This window comes from Prunus avium, chromosome 6, assembly GCF_965620075.1.
Source record: "Prunus avium chromosome 6, drPruAviu1.hap1.1, whole genome shotgun sequence".
Lineage (NCBI taxonomy): Eukaryota > Viridiplantae > Streptophyta > Magnoliopsida > Rosales > Rosaceae > Prunus > Prunus avium.
Window position 1 is genome coordinate 2664620 of NC_142289.1, and position 21510 is coordinate 2686129.

Sequence of the window (21510 nt, forward strand, 5' to 3'; positions counted from 1 at the left end):
GCAAATTAATTAGGTCATTGTATGGACTTAAACAAGCACCAAAAATGTGGCATGAAAAATTTGATCATGTTATGTTGTCAAATGGTTTTAAGATCAATGAGAGTGACAAATGTGTATATGTGAAGAGTTTCAAGAACTCATGTGTCATAGTATGTTTATACGTTGATGACATGCTCATAATGGGTACCAACAAAGACATTATAAATTCTACAAAGAAAATGTTGTGTTCCAGTTTTGATATGAAGGACTTGGGACTTGCAGATGTCATACTTGGAATTAGAGTTCAAAGAACCAAAGAAGGTTATTTTTTGACTCAGTCCCATTATGCAGAAAAAATACTCAGAAAATTTGGTCACTTTGATGATCCACCCGTTGTGACTCCTTTTGATCCATCAGTTCATCTAGCTAAAAATAATGGAGATGCAGTATCTCAGCTAGAATATTCACAAGTGATTGGAAGCTTAATGTATATGATGAATGGTACAAGGCCTGATTTAGCTTACGCAGTTAGCAGGTTCAGTCGATATACTAGCAACCCGTCTGATGATCATTGGAAAGCTTTGATTAGAGTGCTACAATTCATAAAAGGCACAATAAATTATGGTTTACATTACACAAGTTATCCACCAGTTTTAGAAGGATATAGTGATGCAAACTGGATTTCTGGTGAAAGTGAAACGAAATCCACAAGTGGCTATGTCTTTGTGTGTGGAGGGGCAGCAGTAGCTTGGAAATCAACCAAGCAAACGTGTATAGCACAGTCAACTATGGAATCAGAATTCATAGCTTTGGACAAGGCTGCAAAAGAAGCAGAATGGCTTCGAAATTTTATGGAAGATATACCGCTATTGCCTAAACCAATAACTGCAGTAGGTATTCATTGTGATAATATGGCAGCTATTGCAAGAGCTAAAAATAAGATATACAATGGTACCTCAAGGCATATAAGGAGAAGACATAGCACAATTAGACAATTGCTCAAAGATGGAATAATCTCTATAGATTATGTGAAGTCAAAGGAGAACATAGCTGATCCTTTGACAAAAGGCCTACCTAGAGAGCAAATTAAATATGCATCGAGGGGAATGGGTTTAATGTCAATTTCACAATGAGCTAACCTGATGGAATCCTAACCTAGCTGATTGGAGATCCCATGGTCTAGGTTCAATAGGCAAACTGGTTGGGAATGGCTCAAGGCTTGAACACACTATTTACTCATTCCTATGATCAAAGTGTGTTGTCTGCAGAAGTTTAGGGTATGTTTTATACAAAACATTTAATGACGTTAATATTTTGATATTCAAAAGAAGTATGGCAGAATACTTTTAATTAACGTTACCTATATAGGAGTAAATGTGGGGTCGCATTTATGAGATTTATATGACTATATTCTCTAAAGCTCCTATGAAACCAGGACTTGTTCAGGACCAAAATGAACACAACCGCATGAACTTAAGTGTGTATAGATTTAATACATGTGTGGCGCATTGTCTCGGTTTACTACAACATAATGAACAGTTCAAGGTTGTGAATTCCACTGATTCATTAAGTAGATCCGATACGTCTACACTAAGGAAAGTTCAAGTCCAAAAGACACTTATCCTGATGTGTATGTTATCTAATCTTCTCTCCAGTTTTTGAGTCTGCATGCATTATCTTAAAACAAATTTGCATTTGCATTTCAAATGTGGGGTATTGTTGGAAGTTTGAAAGCAAATGGAGTCCCACATTGGAGAAACCAAAAGGTTTCTCATGCTTTATAAGCATGAAACCTTTACATCAATTAAATAAGAAATTGGTGGTATGATGGGCTTGGATGGTTGGCTTGCATGATGGGCTTGATTAATAATAATATTTGATCTCTTCAGATAGCCCGAAAATAATATAAATATTTTTATTTTTATTTTCGGATTTCTTTTAGCAGAGGTTAGATTCAAACCAAAAGACTTATCTTTTTGTTTGAATTTTGAACACGAATAACTGTTGTTAACTGCTATTTTGAAGGGGTGTGAGTCTGTTATAAAAGCAGAAGTCCCATGCCATAATACAGACATCTTTTTATCCATCTCTTACTGCATTAAACTTACAAATTGTATTGGAGAGAAACACACCACCGTTCGCCAGAATCCAAGGATCCAGTGCTGGACCCTTGGATTATAGATAGTTGAATCCTGGGAGATAGACGCCTGTTGAACTTCAAGCACTGAGAGGAGGCGAAATTCTGTCTTTAGGAGATTGCGAAATGCAAGCCTCTATCTACAATAAAAGTCAATTTCCTGTATTTACTTTGTTTATACGCTTATATTGATTTTTTGTAGTTGGTTGTTGTCTACAATTTTAAATAATATATTATCGTTGTCATCTTATAAGTCATTTATTGATTTTTTCCTAACAATCTAAAGACAGAACAATCTGTCCACTTTCGAGCCAAAGCCAACATTGTTGAAGGCAAAGCCTCTGCTACAAAGATTGCCTTCCAAATCTCTAATGCGATTCAAGTGTGTTCATAAATCGTGGTATTCTTTTATCAACAATCCCTTTTTCGTGGAAAGTCACCTCTTAAATTCGATGCACAACAATCTGTCCACTTGCGTCCTTTTCAAACTTTTTTCCAGAGCGACCCTAGCACTGGTGAGAAGGAACTTAGATTCTCGTTCTTCATCTTTGTAATGATTATGTTGATGCTCATGAACATAACGTCAATTCTGTTGTTGAGGACATCAAATTTCCACTTTCGACGGGACGATTTATCAGTCTCGAGGTTATAGAATATCCAAATATTATAGGCCATTGTCATGGGATGATTTGTCTAGGTGATTGTAAAGGCAACCTTGTTTTTTGCAATCCAGCAATCAAGGAAATCAAGCTCCCAAACCATGCCACAAGATTGTAGATTTGGTCGAATGTGCTATGGGGTTCGGATATGATCACAAATCTAAAGATTACAAAATTCCTAGAATTGTATCTTATGGTGGGGAAATTTATGGTGAGAAGGATCTGGTTATGTTTCCTCCTAGAGTTGAAATATACACCCTAAGTACTGATTCTTGGCGAGAGATCACGAATAATTATTTAGAAACAGAAGCTACTTTCTTTTGGCCTGATTATTACTTCCAGGGAATTTGCTATTGGGTGGGGTATGAGCAACCAAAACAAATCCACTCCGAGTACGATTTGGAGAGTGACAAAAAGAAGATAATGATCATTTCATTTGATACGGGTGATGAAACATTTCGCAACATATATTTTTTCCTGATAGTTTTTATATGTATGAGGAGGAGGGATCATGTTCTGATGAATTCATGTGTTATTATGTGTCGTAAATTAATGTGAATTATACTTTGGGAGATTCACTAATATACCCAATATAGGAGCCCAAATTATAAAAATACCCCATATGAAATGGACTTTAGAAACACACCCAAAACTCATTTATGACATAACAAAAAGGCTTTTAACTTCTTTTAAATTACAAACTACCATTGATTTCTCAAAACAACCCAACCCCAAAATATATAAACAAGCCCAAAATACTCAATAGGACAACAAAGTAATTTAATAATCAAAATTAAATTCAATAGGGCCAATTGTCATTTTTTGGATTTTTCTTTTTGGAATAGATCTGTTGCTCTTTTTTGGCTTTAATCCTTGTAGTGCATTGCCTGAATCCTATGGAGTTTGGGTGCATTGCCTGAATCCTATGGACTTTAAAGCCTTAATTAACCGCAATGGCAGCATCAGGAAGTCATTTCTAGAGCTCTAACATACCATGTGGCCATTGACTTTGGCAGTTTGACATCTTAGTCTGAATAGCATAAAAGAAATCACTGCTACCCTAATTAATATTAGAATGATTTCCACCACAAAAGCTCATTTTTAATCGGTTTGAAACTCTACTAGTTTTTTTTTTTTGGAGGAAAAGAGAACTCTACTAGTTTGTTCTAAAAGATAGGATGCTTCCAATTGGAACTTTTTTTTTATCACCATATGCACAAAATTTAATTAGGGCGCAGATGGATGAATTGTACAACCAACCTTTTCTTATATAGCAATTATACACCCAACTTTAAAGTTGTAGTGTTTTCAAGTTGACCGGGCACATCGAAGACGATCACAGATGCTCAAAACTCTTAGACATGTCATGTGATTGATACTCCTAAAAATAGATATGCTCATAAACATTCGAAAAAGTAAAAAATATCTTAAGTTATCTGGTGGTGAAGAAATTAGTAGAATAGAAACATATGCTATATCATAATTTTACCCAAAATTAGTTATGCTCGTAAACATTAGAAAAAGTCAAATATCTTAAGGGGAAAAAAAAGTTATCTGGTGGTGAAGAAATTATAACGAAAGTTAATAGTAAAAACTCTACACCGTTAAACCAAGTAAAACAGAAAACTATTAAAAGAAAGTCACATATCACAAACGACGTAAACCATCTCTTTCTGGTCAGCAGATCATCAATGTGGAAATCTTCCTGCCTCTCTCTTAATCAAGTTCTCTCACTCATTTCGAAACGCATAACTTAAACCCATATATTAATTAGTTGTTAATCTCTAAGTACGTACTATCAAAACATATATTTATATCCCTCGTTGTTCGATCATTAGGGTTTAGAGTTTTGCAAGATGGGGGAAGAGATGGCGTTGCGTCGTATCCTACCAAGATTGCCTTCCAAATCTCTAATGCGATTCAAGTGTATTCGTAAATCGTGGTATAATTTGATCAACAGTCCCACGTTCGTGGAAAATCACCTCTCCATTTCAATGCACAACAAACACTCTACTTGCGTCCTTTTCAGTCGTTTTGTCCAGAGCGACACTAACCCTAGCGAGAAGGAACTTGCATTCTCCTCCCTTTATCTCTGCAATGATTATGATGATGCTGAGCATAACGTCAGTTTTGTTGTTGAGGACATCAAATTTCAACTTTCTTCGGGACGATTTATTGGTCTTGAGGTTATAGAATCTTTAAGTATTATAGGCCATTGTGATGGGATAGTTTGTTTAAGTGCTTGTAGTGGCAACCTTGTTTTATGCAATCCAGCAATCAATGAAATCAAGCTTCTACCTGAATCATGCCTTCCAGATTGGTGGGGATGTGCTGTGGGGATTGGATATGATCCCAAATCTAAAGATTACAAAGTTAGTAGAATTGCATCTTATCAGGCGGACATTTATGGTGATGGTCTTATTTATTCTCCTAGAGTTGAAATATACACCCTCAGTACTGATTCTTGGCGAGAGATCAAGAATAATTCCTTAGAAACAGAAGCTACTGTCTTTTGTCCTGATTATTTCCAGATGTACTTCCAGGGAATTTGTTATTGGGTGGGGTATGAGCAACCAAAACAATCTGTGGAATACGAGGATGAGGAACAGAAGCCAATGGTCATTTTATTTGACACGGGTGATGAAATATTTCATCATATATTATTTCCTGATAGTTTTTATATGTATGAGGAGGGATCATCTTATGCTTATGAAATGTCTTATATTATGTATACTGATCTGCGCATTATACTGTGGAATGGATTTATTGCTCTTTTTGGCTTTAATCGTTTTAGTGCATTTCCTGAATCCTATGGAGTTTGGGTGTTGGATAACTTTGACGGTGCTAAGGGTTCTTGGACAAAACACTTAACTTTTAATCCCTTGGAGGGCATTAAAAGGGTATTAGAATTTTGGAAGAGTGACGCGATTCTTATGGTTACCGAAGATGGAGATATAGTATCTTACAACCTTGAAACTGAGAAGCTTAAGAATCTTCCCATGATTAGCCCATCGGATTTCGAAACTATTGTGTATGTGAATAGCTTAGTTCCGATCACAGGAGGCAAAAAGCTTGAGAGTGTTAATATATTTTTCTAGCAATATAATTTATCTCTTTTTTTGTATTTTTTTTCCTATTGTCCAAAAGCTTGATAAAAGATGTACCAAAGGATGAAATTCTATTGTCCAAACCGATTTGGGTGGATTTGGTGCTTGGAATAATTGATTTTGCCAGTTTGACTTGTTGAGCTTGATTTTGTATGTGGTTGTAGTTGGGTACGTATGCTGGGTGTGCAGATCAAGGCAGTGCGGATGGGGTGTGAGGGCTGGCAATGGGTCGTGTTGTTTCGTGTTGTGTCGGGATAATAAACGTGTCAAGAATGCTCAATCCGAACCCAACCCATTTAATAAACGTGTCGTGTCGGGTTTCGGTCGTCTTTTATCGTGTGGGTTTCGAGTCATGTAACGGGTTCATAAATAATAACATGCATGTTACAAAACTCACAACTAAAAAAATTTAAATAAAAAACCACGATAGGAGAGAAGAGAGAAGAGAGAAGGAAAAGAAAAAGAGAGAGAGAGAGAGAGAGAGAGAGAGAGAGAGAGAGAGAGGAGAAGAGAGAAGGAAAGAAAGAAAGAAAAAAGAGAGAGAGGAGAGAAAACTAAAGAGAAGGAAAAGAAATATAAAAAAAATAGGAGAGAAGAGAGAAGGAAAAGAAAAAAAAAAGAGAGGAGAGAAAACTAAATAGAAGGAAAAGAAAGGAAAAAAAGAGAGGAGAGAAGAGAGAAGGAAAAGAAAAAAAAAAGAGGAGAGGATAGAAGGAAAAGAAAGAAAAATAAAACAAGAAAAAGAAACATTATAAATATCAAAAGTCATAGTATATAATCACAAAGTTGTATGTAGCATGGTGGATAAGGGGTTGGAGAGTAATGAGGGTGTAGGGGTTTGAAACCCCTTGTGTGTGTGCTGAAATCTCTATTTCTCCTTATTTTTTCACAGGTTAGTGTGTATTACACGGGTTGACACGACCTGTTTAATAAACGGGTCATAACGGGTTGACCCAAAAATTATCCAATTATATTAATCGTGTAGGTTCGGGTCGTGTTTTTTCCTTGCGGGTTTCAAGTCGTGTAACGGATCATGTAGGAAATTGCCACCCGTGTGAGTTGAAGAAGTGAAGGGGGTGTTGCTGGGAATGGTTGCATTTCATTTAGACATCCCATGATTACATCCATGGACTTTAAAGTCTTAAGTACAATAGCAGCGTCATTATTAGAGCTCAAACATTCCATTTGGCCAAAATTTAATCGGTTTGAAAACTTTAGTACTTTGTTCTAAGTGTTTTCTAGTTGACCTGCCATGTTGCAGAGATCTTCAAAAGTCACATTTACTTAGGGATTGCTTGATAACCATTTCATTTTTAGTTTTTAGTTTTCATTTTTTGTAATAGAGTATAGCTTAAAATGAGAGTGAGGATGAGATTGAGAGAGGGAATGAAAGGGGAGGATGGGAGGGAGTAGTAACAAAAATGAAAACAAAAACTTGAAAGTGAAAACAATTTCAAATAGATTTCAATTTTTACTTTTTATTTTCACTTATGTTACTCTTCCCTCCCATCCTCCCCTCTCATCTTCCCTATCAATCACATCTCTACTCTCATTCTCACTTCCATATTCTCCCTCTTTTTCTTATATACTCTAGCACAAAAAATGAAAACTAAAAACTCAAATTGAAATAGTTATCAAACGGTCCTTAGCAAACACAATCAGGCAGGTGGTTGGTCTCAAACAAATCTATGAATGTAGATGTACCTTTAATTTTGTGTAACTAAATTTTGACTAGTTAGGGCTGTGTTGTAATTTCCCTACTCTTGTAATTTCTCTTTTTACTATTGTAAACCTTTTTACTAGAATCAGGTACATATGATTCAATTATTTTCCGAATGTAAATTAGGGTCATGCTAAAATAGGCTCTTGTAACTCAAACACCATATTTGATAACTCATCAATAATACAACACTAGCCTCTCTGCACGCGCTTTCGCGCCTGCGAGAGGCTTTTTTTAAAAAAGTTAAAATTTATTTTAGAATTAAAAAAGAGAATGGGTAGTTGTGTTCCATAAAAATAGGCCATTATCTGATTTTTTTTTAATTTTAATTTTTTTAAATATGAAAAAGTGTGAATTTACCATGTTATCCTCATTTAATTAATAATTTCAATTCTTAATGTTTGCATTAATCAATGGCATTTTCTGGTATTTTGAATGTTTCACTATTCTCTGCCTTTTGCTTTATATATATAGATTAAGTAAAGGATTCGGATCCTCTGCTCTGATTTTCTCTGCTATGATCTGCTATACTTTTGTTATCCATACGACACCTCATTAAAATTTAATCTAATGGATTTACAAATTGACACATCATCCTAAAACAAAAACCCAATTTACTCCTAATTAAAAAAGAAAAAAAAAACCCTAACATCCAACTAACGGGATGGTTAACGCCCAAAGTTGTTTTTTTTCTCCTTCTTGCTTTAGTGCCCTCTTATCTTTTTCGGGTTCTTCCTTACGTTATGGTTTTTTTTTTTTCCCTCTTCATGTCTCTGCCCTAAATCAATTTTATGGAGTATAATTGGCCGCAGGGCCGGCCCCTTGGCCAGGGCAACTAGGGCCATCGCCCGGGGCCCACAATTGATTGGGGCACACAAATTTTTTTTAGTCCATATATATGCATATGCCAAAAAAGGAAAATAAAAACTAAAAGTAAAAGGGCATATGTGATATTAGTTGAGAGTTTTACTTGGTATTATAAAACAATAATAAAAAAAAGGATGCCAACAGTTCTAGAAGAAAGGAAGTCAACAACCTTATTGTTTTCCCAAGAAGAAAACCTCTCCCTCTCCGTCTGCAACTTTGCTTTGAAATCAATTTCTAATTCTAATTCTCTCTGGAACTAAGTGTGGAAGGAACAAAGCCATACTTTGAGTTGGAAGCTGATTATTCTCTCCGAAATTGGGAGCACCAACACCAAAGCACAGCATACAAGACCCAAAATTCAGGTTTTATTGTTCTTTCTTTGTCTTCATTTAATTTGTTTTACTTTTATTGTTCTTGATTGCTTGTGTGTTTATGCTAAATTTTTTAAAATGTTTCCTAAAAAGCAACTTTCTGGAAATCTCAAAAGACAAAAAAAGAAAAAGGAAGAAGAAATTGCTCAAAACCTAAGAGGATCTTTAAATAAATATTTCCTTAAAAATAGTGAGGTACCAAATTTAGCTGAAGAACATAATGAAAATGAGAACGAAAATGAAAAAGAAATTGAAACTAATTTGAACCGTGAAGTACCAAATTTAGCTGAAGAACATAATGAAAATGAGAACACAAATGAAAATGAAATTGAAACTAAGACAATTAGCTGAAGACATGTGTCTTGATGTTGCTGTAAGACAATTAGAAGGACTTGTTTTATTTTTTGAAAACTTTAGGATAAATGGGTTTACTTCTGCCATGAATGATGCTAAAGTAATTGCATTAGATATGGAAATTGAGCCTGTATTTCTTAAAAAACGTCAAACCTGTAGAAAGAGACATTTTGATGAGATTTCCAATAATGAGAGGGAACAACAATCATCTGAAGAATCCTTTAGAACTGATTACTTTCTTGTCATAGTGGATATTGCTCTTGGTGAATTGAAAAGTAGGTTTGAACAATTGCATATCTTTGAATCTATTTTTGGGTTCTTATTTGATGCTGCAAAATTGACTTCTTTGGATGAAAATGAATTGAGAAGCTCTTGTGTGAATCTTGAAAATGCTTTAAAACATGACAATGATACTGATATTGATGCAAGAGATTTAGAGTTAGAATTACAGGTGTTGCAAGGGATGTTACCAAGTGAAGCAATTGAAACAGATAAACCATGGACATCCATTAAAATTCTAGAATTTGTAAAGAGTGTGGATATGTTTCCAAATGTAATGGTTGCTTATAGGATATTACTGACTATACCTGTGACTGTGGCATCTGCTGAAAGAAGTTTTTCTAAATTAAAATTATTAAAATCTTATTTGCGGACCACCATGGCTCAAGATAGGCTAAATGGACTAGCTATATTATGCATTGAAAGAGATATGCTGGAAAACATGAAATATAACAGTATAATTGATGATTTTGCTTCTAAAACTGCAACAAGAAGACATTTTAAATGATCTTTTGTGATTAGGATTTCATTGCTATTTTTATTTTGTAGGTGCATATGAAGGTGAAGCATAGGGACATGCAAGTTAATTTGTTGTTGATTGTAATGTTTTCAATCGGGTACTCTTTTTCCTTCGTTTGAGGTTTTGTTTCCATTGGGTTTTCCTCAAACAAGGTTTTAATGAGACCCAAAGTGTTCTATATAATCGGTTGTAAACTCTTATAATTTTAATAAAATTTATTATTTGATAAAAAATTGTAATTATATTTATTTATTTGTTGTTAAAGGGCACATTCTTAAACTTTGGCCCTGGGCCTTAAATCACCCAGGACCGGCCCTGACTGGCCGGATCCAATCATCACCAGACAAAAGCTTTGAGTTTGTTTGATTGTAATTACCGATGGCTCATAGTGAAGGACTGGATGGATTTTTGAACTTACAGGCCTAAAAAGAAAACCCTCGAGAATAATCAGTGCCATCTAAAATTTGTAAAGCATTTTGGCTTCCTCCAGCACATAGTCCAAGAAGAATTTAATCATCAGAAAATAAAGAAATCACCATCATAAAAAATTACATGTCATCCTGGTGGACACAATTGAGACCATGAAAAGGAAGGAAACCCAACCAAACATGATTCCATATTTGATTCACTGTGATTAGTATTTCATCATAAGAACCTTGCTTATCCTTTAGTTCCTTAATTTTCGCTTCAAGATCTTGCAAATCATGCTTCTGTTTGTCTATTTGCGGAAGAAGTCTCTGGTTCTGGTACTGGAGAACTGCTGCATCGACCTGGGCACGTATAGTACATACACAAAATACAGATGCATTGCAATCTACTTCCTATCAATCAAACAAACTCAAAGCTTTTGTCTGGTGATGATTGGATCTGGCCAATTATACAAGGGCGGAACCAGGAATTTTTTAACGGGTGGGCTAGCTAAAGTTATTAGCTTAAAATCTAATGCTCTTTTTATTTTATTTTTATACTTACAATTTCTATAAACCACGCACATAGGGTGACACCACAATAGAAAAGTGGATCAAACTCTCCCTCTCTCCCCCAAGTGCACTCGAGTTCAATTCGCTAGTTCATAACTCCTTTGACTAAAGTTATTAGCCATCAAATCCAATTTTTATACATATTATTTGACATCTCCATTGGAGGTGCTCTTAACTGAGCAAACAAATTAAATATAAGATGATTATAGGCCTATAGGTTGAGTGGACAAGGGGTTATTAGGCTACATTTGGGTGGACTACTAATCTTTTATAGAGTGAAATCACATAAAAATACATATAATATTTTAAAATATTTTTTAAAGGCTACCTGGGCTAGAGCCCATGGTAGCCTTGTTGCTAGTTCCGCCCATGCAATTATACTCCATAAAATTGATATTGGGGCAGAGACATGAAGAGGGGAAAAAAAAAAAAAAAACCAGAACGTAAGGAAGAACTCAAAAAAGAGAAGAGGACACTGAAGGAAGGAGCAAAAAAACAACTCTGGACGTTAACCATCCCGTTAGTTGGGTGTTAGGGTTTTCTTTCCTTTTTTAATGAGGAGTAAATTGGGTTTTTGTTTTAGGATGATGTGTCAATTTGTAAATCCATTAGATTAAATTTTAATGATGTGTCGTATGGATAACAAAAGTATAGCAGATCATGGCAGAGAAAATTAGAGCAGAGGATCCGAATCCGTAAAACCCAATTTTAAAATTGAATGACAATGTGTCCATGTAAATTGATTTATTTACAAATCATGCTACTAGATCTTTATTTGGTGGCTGACTGTTTTTCATCCCCTAATTTTATGCAAATGAATAATACCTCTCACTGCACATTTATTTTTGCACTCATGCAATAATGGCTTACAATCAAATTAGTTCAAATACCCCCTCCTAACCTCCCACAGGTCGGATAAATGAATTTTTTTTATACCTACACCCTCCAATTATATATATTTACCTAATATCCTTCAAATATATATCTATATAATATATATTCTAATAGGTACAATGCCATAGAAAGAAAGAAAGTAGTTAATTAGATGATATTATGTACGTTAACATTTTCATGCCTACATATATTACATCATATGACTCATAGGAGAAAATAATAGATAAATTATTACTCATAAAAGATAATAGGTAAATTACTGGCCATAAAAGATAATAGGTAGATTATTACTCATAAAAGATAATAGGTAAATTACTGTCTATAAAAGATAATAGGTAGATTATTATCCATAAAAATAATAGGTATATTATCATTCATAAAATAAAAAGAACATAAGTAAATTTTCTATTTAAATAAATCACATAATAGGTACATTATTATTTTTTAAAAATTAAAAATAATAGGTACAGTAATAAATAATAATCTATCTATTATTTTATGGATGAAATTAATAGGTACAATAATAGGTATATTATTCATAACATAGTTAAATTATTGTAGCTATTAAAAATAATCGGTAGATTATTATCCATGAAAAACTAGGTACAGTAAAACTTCAATAAATGAAATCCAAAATCCAAAATCTTTTTTTCTTCTAAATAAATGAAATCCCTTGTGGCACTTTTTTTTTATTTTTATAATCAACAGGAGCATGTAGAAAGGAAAAGACGGGACAAAATTTCAAAAAGGCAAGCAAATAAGGAAAACTACGCATTTCTGGCCAATTCATTGTTGACTATATCTATTAATGAATTTTAATAGTAAAACAGACAATTAATTGCATACAAAAATTCTGAAGGGAATCCCCACAATAAATTGGGAAACCAAAAATTAAAACACCACTCTATTACACGTTGAATTGTAAATAGGGGTATTTTGGGAATAAAAAAATCATAATAAGTCAGATATTGAGCTTAATAAGGTAACTTAGTTGGATCCTAGTCATGGATTTTTACTTATAAAAATTGTGTATTATTTATAAGAAAGTGAAGGGTTGTAGGTAACGCAAATTGGATTTGAAGGGTGTAAGTCAAATTTACTATTTAAAATTATTAAACTGATTTAAGTTATATATTATAATTAATTTTATATTATAATGAGAATATTAACGTAAATGACCCATTAGTGTAGCGGTTTGGAACAATTACTCCCACATACAAGATTATGAGTTCGAGTTCTAGCATCCGTGTAGTGTGTGTGGGTTTAGTATATTATTGCCTCTCTCAATAAAAAAAAATCCTTAAAAAGGAATACTGGGCCAGTTTGGCATTGCTGTGCTGTGAAAATAATCGCTTTCAAATTTGCTGTGAGAGAAATCAGCTGTGAGAGAAAGCAGTTTGGCGTTTGGTAAACTTTTTTTTATAATTGCTGTTTGTCCAATAATCAGTTTCTCAGTGTTTGGTAAATTTTTTTGTGAAAGTGCTATGAGCTGTGTATAATGACGAAAAAGGACATTATGTTAAATTGGCTTTTCTGTTCAAGTGTTTGGTAAAAGGAAAATCACTTTCACTTTATTTATTATTATTTTTGTATTAAATATGTTTCCATCACACCCTAAATTTTATTTTAATTATAAAATAAATAAATATTCCATTAAAAATAAATATATTGTAAAAAAAATATGGTCATAACAAAAATTAAGGTAGTCATAAACAAGAAATCATATACATTTCTAAGTAGCTGAACTCATTAAACTTGCGGCTATATGATTTCTCAAAGCCTCCATTTCTTGTGTTGCAGGACCATCTTCTTGTTGTGCATCACCCTCTATCTCAATCTCTTCACCTTGAATACCATTTAGGTCATCTTCACTTTCATCATAATGACAATCACGTTTGGCATGTCTTCTTATATAGTTATGAAGTGCCATGGTTGCAATAACGATTTTTACTTGTTTTGCAAAAGAATAACTAGGCATGTCTGGTAAAATACTCCATCTCTTTTTCCATACTCCAAAAGGCATAGAGACAGGGAAAAGAAAAACCAAAAGGCAAGACAACAATGAAACATAAATTTACAACTAAGAAGAGTAAAATAGAACTGCAGAAACAATCTGCCCTTTTAAGATATGCTAGAGCAAGAATCTCAAAGAGTAATCATATAGTCACAGAGAACAAAATAAACACCTACAGGATCTCTTTTGTTTATACGATATTTCCCAAATTATATAGAAATTCATATTTTGCTCTCTTCGTCTTCATGAAATTGGAATCCTACACATGATCAGTAAATTCATATAATGAAGTAATCCCAAGAGACTGGTTGACATGACCATTTATAGAAGGATAAAACCCTTCTCCCATGTTAACTAATGTAATATCCTCCCACTAAAACAACAATTAAGTTTCTAACTACGGCACTTCAAATTGCTCACAGAATACCCATACCTTGTTGGCAGCCGGGCACCAAAAACCAGAAAAATAAGGAGGCAACTGAATAGGATTGTCTCTAAGATGAGGCCACAAGGAACTCTATAGTTAAGCTTCCACACAGTGCTGGGAAAGGTGGAAAACAAAAAACTAAAGTATCCTAGTCTAATGCAAATACATAATTGAAGCGATTTTCATATAGGATCAATTTCCTTAGCCATCCTGTTAAACCTAAAAGTGTTTAAATATGACCGATTTGTTCCAGTAGATTGTTTTCTGTGAAACAAAATTCACAAAATGAAAATAATACACTTCACCAATGAAGGACACCTTAAACGTACTTTCAATGAATGATATGTGCAAATAATTGTATATGAATTTACGGATCATATGAAATAAAACAATGACTCAAATTCAATTAAAAACATATATGTTTTTGATCTAATTCACTGTGATCTCAAGACAAGAGGCAAAAGGAGAGGGGTTATATGACCTGACTTTACACTATCAAGCCCAGAGCAATAATATCAGATACACACACACACAAACAGGTTATAGCATTGCCGTTGAGGACATCCGTCTTTGGGTTGTTTAAGATATGTGTTTCCTTCATGGTGCTACGCCAAACTTCTATTGTGAGACTTGTGTACTAGCTATTCGTTCAATTTGAGTAATCATAAAAGTTGGCTTGCTTTTGATCTAGTTCACTGTGATCTTCGGGAACAAGGAATAATGCTTTGGAGGTTGACCCTATTTGCCTCGAAATCTATTTTGCCTGTTTCCAAGTAGAAAATTCCAAGAAGTTAATTATGACCTCCTCGAAGTCTATTTGACTATTTCCCTTTTCTATACCAATTCAACCAGTTTATAGGAACTTGCCCTAAAACCCAAATAGAAAAATGTCATTCTCATGCCAATACATAATATAGAAAACCAACAGCAGCTACAATTGAAAGTTAAAACCCTAGAAATCAAAGAGAAAGAGGGAACAAGGAAATTGAAAAGAAATATACCTGAGTCTTGTAGCTTAACAGTGCGATTCAATTGATCCAACCAGAAAAAATCGTAGGTAGTATGGAAGAGAAGGAGATGAGTGATCTCTGTGAAGAGATGGCATGAAGAAGAACTAAGATAGTTAAAACCCTAAAAATTAAAGAAAAAGAGGGAAGAATGAAATTGAGAAGAAATAAACACAATATGCCCCTTACTTGAGTCTTGTGGCTTCTTAGGAATGCACTTCAATTGATCCAACAAGAAGAAAAATGGAGGAAGAATGCAAGAGAAGGAGAAGGTGCTCTGTGGCTTGGGATAGAGAAGATGCACGAAGAAGAAGAAAGCGTGAAATCATATTGGGGTATTTTTGGAATGTTATAATTTTCATTAAACCCAGCGCTTCCTCAAATCTGATTATCGTATAATCAGAAATTGAAAGCAGCTCATTAGCCGCTTTCCTTTATTGCTTTCTCCACTACAAGAAAAATACTCTACCACAACACATTATTAACAACGTGCGTAAGTTTGCGTTGTGAAATTAGGCTTTTAACAACGTACAAAGTATATGTGTTGTGTTATATCGCTTTTAACAACAGACTATAAATGCGCGTTGTTGAAATGGAATTTCGAGGATATTTTAACAACGCATCCTGGCGTGTTGTTGTATCTGGAGTTCAACAACGCTCAGCTCATGTTGTCAAAACTATATTACTTTACTACAGTAAAATGCTCCTAAAAGAAACTATCTGAAAGGCCCACAGATGAAGCACGAAGACTTGGTGAGTACTTTAAGCAGTACTGTTGCATGGCCAAAAACCAGAGAGGCCACAGCCCACACACCCTTTCCTTCTACTTATTGTTTCAGCTTTGCTTTCTCAACGTTCTCTTTCCCCTTTTCTTTTTTCTTTTTCTTATTATTCTTTTCCCTCAGACTCTAAAGTTGATATTTTCCTCTCACTATTTTGGAAATTCTTAGGCATCTCTGATATGTAAGCTTCTGTGAGACAGAGAGAGACGGCTTGAGCTTGAGCTTACCTGCTTAACCAAAGGGGCCAATTTTCTCCATTTAGAGTCTGCAATTTTCTGCTCGGTCATTGTTTTGATTCAAACAAAAATTTTAAACCGCTGAGACATATCAGAAAATTTAAAATATTAGTTGCAAATTTCATATGTGTGACTGTATCCTTAAATGTCACTGTGACATGTGCAGAATGTGTTCGATATGTTGTACTCATTTGTTTGTCCTTTTGGTTTAGAATTACTGCATAATTGATGCAAGTAGGTGACAGAGGAGAATCATTTGAATTTGTTTCATTTATACTTTACGTCTTTACAAATCCACAAACCCCCCCTCCCCCCTCGTCCTCCTCCTCCTTTTCATATTATAACTTTCAGCATATTTTGTCCTGACTAATTTGTTTCAGGTCAATGTTTTGACACATACTACTGAAGTGACCCTTACTCCTGAGCAACTTGCTACTATAGAAAAGTTGAAGAAAGAGCATATGGAGCAAGACCAAAGAGAACTTTTTGGAGATTGTCAGACTCAGGATGACTCTGTTGGCTTCATAAATATAGTAGCCACTCTATGAATCTAGGGATAAACCATCACATGCAAATAGTGATCAATATGCAGCTAGTCAAACTTGCTTTTCCCATTTTCCAACTTGCTTCACATGGCTTTTGTTCCCTCCTTTATGACAAAGGCTGACATTAACCAACATTCCCCTCCCTTGATAGCTTGCCCACGTGCTACATGTCTTCCTTTGCTTTCGGCATATGCATGAGAAAGGAAAGAAACAATCTCTTCCTTTCTCCAAGTGGACGACATGCAACACAACAGAGATAGTAAACAACATAATATTTGAGCCAATATTCAACACCATCCATATGGGTCTCAGCTCTTTGGAGAAGTAAAAGGTATGCTTTGATTGTTGTTTTTGGTATTTTGAAGGGTCAGAGGGTTGGGAATGGTTCTGGGTCTGATTATGTTGGAGGTAATAATTTGATGATGGACCTAAACCCGAGTCCGTATTCAATCGGGCCTCCAGATCCGAGGTCTGAATTTGGGGCTGTGTATGAGACCTCGGACTCCTTCAATGTCAAATTTCAACCCTTGTCTTCTGGTGGCCAAATGGTGGGGGAGAAGTGCAGCTTCCTTGGGCTACCGCAATGAGGATTTGGTAGAACACGCAAAAAGTTTAATCTAAGATATTTATATAAAAAAAAAAAAAAAAGCAAAAGCGGATGCAAAATAGGAAAAGTGATGATGTATAATATAATTTGCAACAACACTATTTATTTCTGCAATGTTGTAATTCATAATACGCATCAAAATATAGGATAATATATCACAAATAATTATTAAACGGACTAAACTAAGAATTCGTCGCAAGACTCGTGAAGCCCTGTTGCAGAAGCTTGTAGAGAGGAATGTTCACGTTTCAATAAAATGCGTTATAACAATGTCATAACATAACATGAATTCAAAAGATTTGGCATCATAATTGAAAACAGCATTATAGTCTCCATAATTCAAAACAACATTAGCCTATCATACTTCAAAACATTACTCATCATAATTCAAAACAACATCATGATAAAGATGACTGACTGATATATCAAGTGGAGCCTGAGCTCATTTTCTCCATGAACTCCTCAAATTTTTTTTGCTTCTCCTTCATTACTTTGATAAGTTCATAGTAGAAAACCACTTCCCCTTTCCATAGAAGGATTATACATCAAACAGAGTTTTGTAACCCCTGAAACTTTTGGGTAGTGGACTTCTCACCTACATTTGATATGATAAAAGATATACCTCAAAGTACGGGTAATATAAAATATATACACTTCACAATTCATAGGTTAATCTCATAAATAGCAATCACATTTCTTACTTTGTTAATTTGATCAACATTTCTATAGGTTTTAATATAACAAAATTGATATATATAATGGGCGTATTAGAAAACGAAAATGAAATCCTTTCACAAGATAGCTAGGGTTTCAACAGTGCAACATATTGCTGCTAACAAGTAGAGAGAGAGAGAACCATATATTCTAGTTGAAATTTGAGCTAAAAGTAAGATGAATCTCAAGGTTTGATTCATTTTTCAGACTAACTAATCTTGATTTGGAGACAACTAGAAAGAGCATATCAAGATGTTGAAAGCACATTCTACTACACTTGGAAAAGACAAGATTTTGAAAAAGGAGATAGTCAAGACCAGAGTTAGGTTTCCTAGCTTTCATCAAGTTCCAATGACATATATACACGAGAAAAGAAAGACTTTTAGATTCCATTGGGATCAGGGGCATTTCTAAATTTGAGGTAGCTCCCTCATTCTAATTATAATATTTGGTACTAAATATTTACATGTAATAAATTATTTTTTTATTCATTTAAAAACCCCACGCCTTTCATAAAGAAAAAGTAAATAAATAACCCCTAAACAAAAAAAATACGATCCCTCATCTTTCCAACCCTATAAAATATCTCACCTTCTCCTTTTTTAACAGTGTTTTGACTATTATTGCAATGACTACTATAACACCATATTGCTTATTGATTTACAGAATCTACTTCTACGTCATAATTTGGATATCATGCATGTAGAGAAGAATATTTGTGAGAGTATTATTGGAACACTTTTACTTATGAAGGGAAAATCTAAGGACGGCATCAAATCTCGTAAAGACTTGGAAAATATGGGGATTAGAAAAGATTTGCACCCCAAAAAAACAGGAAAGCGTTTTTATCTATCTGCAGCACCTCACACTCTATCAAAGAAAGAGAAGGAAACTTTTTGTTGGAGGCTTGCCAATTTAAAACTACCTGATGGTTATGGTTCAAATATTGGAAATTGTATATCCTTGGAAGATAGTAAGATATTTGGCCTCAAGTCCCATGATTATCACATGCTAATGCAGCAATTGTTGTCGGTGGCATTGAGGGGCCTTTTACCTAAAGGTCCAAGGACTGCAATTTTTCGGTTGTGTGCATTCTTTAATGAGTTATGCCAAAGAGTTGTAGATAGAAACAAACTAGAAAAATTGGAGGAAGACATTGTACAGACATTGTGCATGTTAGAAAGGTTCTTTCCTCCTTCTTTCTTTGATGTAATGGTGCATTTGACAATCCACCTAGGACGGGAAGCTCGTCTATGCAGACCGGTTCAATATCGTTGGATGTATCCATTTGAGAGGTAGTTTTCAATTTATCAAAACTAAACTTGAAATGAAATTTGTTTCAATTCTAACTCATTGATATTTTAGGTATATGAAAGTGTTGAAAGGATATGTTATGAATCGTGCACGACCAGAAGGGTGTATGGCTGAACGCTACCTAGCTGAAGAGTGTGCTTTGCTATGTAGCAGGTATATAAAGCAAGCTGATGATATAGGCTCCAGGAAGGCGCGCAATGAAGAGTTTGAAAATGATTTACTGATGGAAGGGCGTCCAATATCTCAAGGAAAACAAATAATTCTTACAAATGAGATGTTACAAAGTGCTCATCGCCAAGTGTTGTTCAATATGGTAGAAGTGCAGCCATATATAGAGTAAGTTTTTGTAACCTTTTTACTAATTTGCAACTTGCATGGAAGTGACATTTCAAAAAATTCCTAACACATTACTTACTACGTTAGGATGCATTTGGATGAACTTAGGCACTCAAGTAGACATCTATTAAAGAATGAAACTTTATTACAGAAAAAGCACGTGGAGTCATTTAGCACATGGTTGGATGCTAAGGTATTAAGAGATCTTATCATAATTAATGGATTTTGAATTTTATGTAATTGACACTTATATCTAAAACATGCTTACATTTTGGACAGATTAGGGCAGAGAAGATGGTCCACAATGTGTCAAATACTTTAAAGTGGCTTGCACGTGAGCCTAGTCGCTATGCAATTTCATATTCTGGTTTTATTATCAATGGTCTTCGGTTTCACACTAAAGAATCTGAGAAATCTCGTCAAAACAGCGGTGTTTCACTTGAAGCAACAACTATTTGTGTATCTAGTGCAAGAGACCATACACCAGTCACAGGGAAAGTAGCTTATTATGGGGTTTTGAGAGAAGTCATAGTCTTGTCATATCATGAATTTTATATTGCCTTATTCAAGTGTGATTGGGCAAGCATTGTGAATGGCATCAAACTAGATGATGGATTTACCTTAGTTAACCTCCACGAAGGACAAAGTCAGTTTGAAAGGGATCCTTTCATTTTAGCATCACAAGCTAAACAAGTTTTTTATTCTAGGGAGGATGAGACATCTAGTTGGTATGTTGTCATGAAAGCACCTCCCAAAGGATTTCAAGATTTGGAGATATCCGACTAGATGGAAAGTGGCACATCTACCCCATTTGATGTATCAGAACTTGATTATGATGATGATGATGATGAGAATGAACAATATGTGCGAATGGACGTCGATGGAATGTTTTTTGATGAGTAGTGTAATAAATCATCTAACATTGGATGTGAAAGGATAATATTAAATATATGTCTTCGCTTGGTGTATTTAACATCCTCTCTTTAAAGAGTGGTGATTTTTTAAATTTCAATGCCAGTTGATAGTATATAGGGATAATATGTCACTACATAGCTAAATCATGTACTTATTGTTTTCTAGGTTGGTTGCTGTCAAAGTCTTTTGACAATTATATCACAAGATGTCTGGTGGTGAGGTGAGACAAATTTTTATTTTTTTTACTTTTCTTCAAAGTGAATAATACTTGGTACTAATTTTATTTATGTATTTGTGCTGTGAAGTCTTCTAAGATTGTTGTGAAGAGAACAAAACAAATCAAGGCAGCATTGGTTATTGCAACTGAACGTAGAAGTTCGGGAGTTCGTATATGTGATGAGAGGATGAATAACAAAGAGAAACAACCAAGAGGTACACAACAAGATAATTCGCAGCGGAAAACTACAATGAGAGGACAGCGTGAAAATGAGGTTAGAACATCTAATTTGAGGTCCAATTTTTCATCTACTCTACCAGCCACTGATGTAGAAGAGCAACCAGCACAAGTTGAAAATGTTGCACAAATCAATGAACAAAAAAAGAAGCGAGGTCCTACTAGAATGGCAGTTATTCCCCTAGGCAAAAAATCACGGTTAGAAATTAGTTTCAATCTCGGGGGACAACTATGTGGTCCAAATTCAGAGTCTTTTGCCTCATTTCTTGGGGTCTTAACCCGAGCGCATGTG

The 21510-nt window shown here is 34.6% G+C and overlaps 3 protein-coding genes and 1 pseudogene across 3 annotated transcripts; all 4 read left to right on the forward strand.

The window, feature by feature from the left end:
- Positions 1–1716: 1716 nt before the first annotated feature.
- On the forward strand, positions 1717–3323 carry LOC148293476 (F-box/kelch-repeat protein At3g06240-like; annotated as a pseudogene).
- Positions 3324–4625: 1302 nt separating this feature from the next.
- LOC110746142 (F-box/kelch-repeat protein At3g06240) lies at positions 4626–5873 on the forward strand. Its single transcript, XM_021946360.2, has one exon. It carries the CDS (start codon positions 4632–4634, stop codon positions 5871–5873), a length of 1242 nt encoding a protein of 413 aa, XP_021802052.2. The 5' UTR covers positions 4626–4631.
- Positions 5874–9195: 3322 nt separating this feature from the next.
- Positions 9196–9981, forward strand: LOC148293477 (uncharacterized). The gene has a single exon (XM_088255802.1). The coding sequence runs from the start codon at positions 9196–9198 to the stop codon at positions 9979–9981; it is 786 nt and encodes a 261-aa protein (XP_088111928.1).
- An 8914-nt stretch (positions 9982–18895) lies between these two features.
- On the forward strand, positions 18896–20635 carry LOC148293478 (uncharacterized). The gene is made up of 4 exons (XM_088253920.1): positions 18896–19494; positions 19565–19849; positions 19937–20042; positions 20129–20635. Exons 1-4 carry the CDS (start codon positions 18896–18898, stop codon positions 20633–20635), a joined length of 1497 nt encoding a protein of 498 aa, XP_088110046.1.
- Positions 20636–21510: the final 875 nt, after the last annotated feature.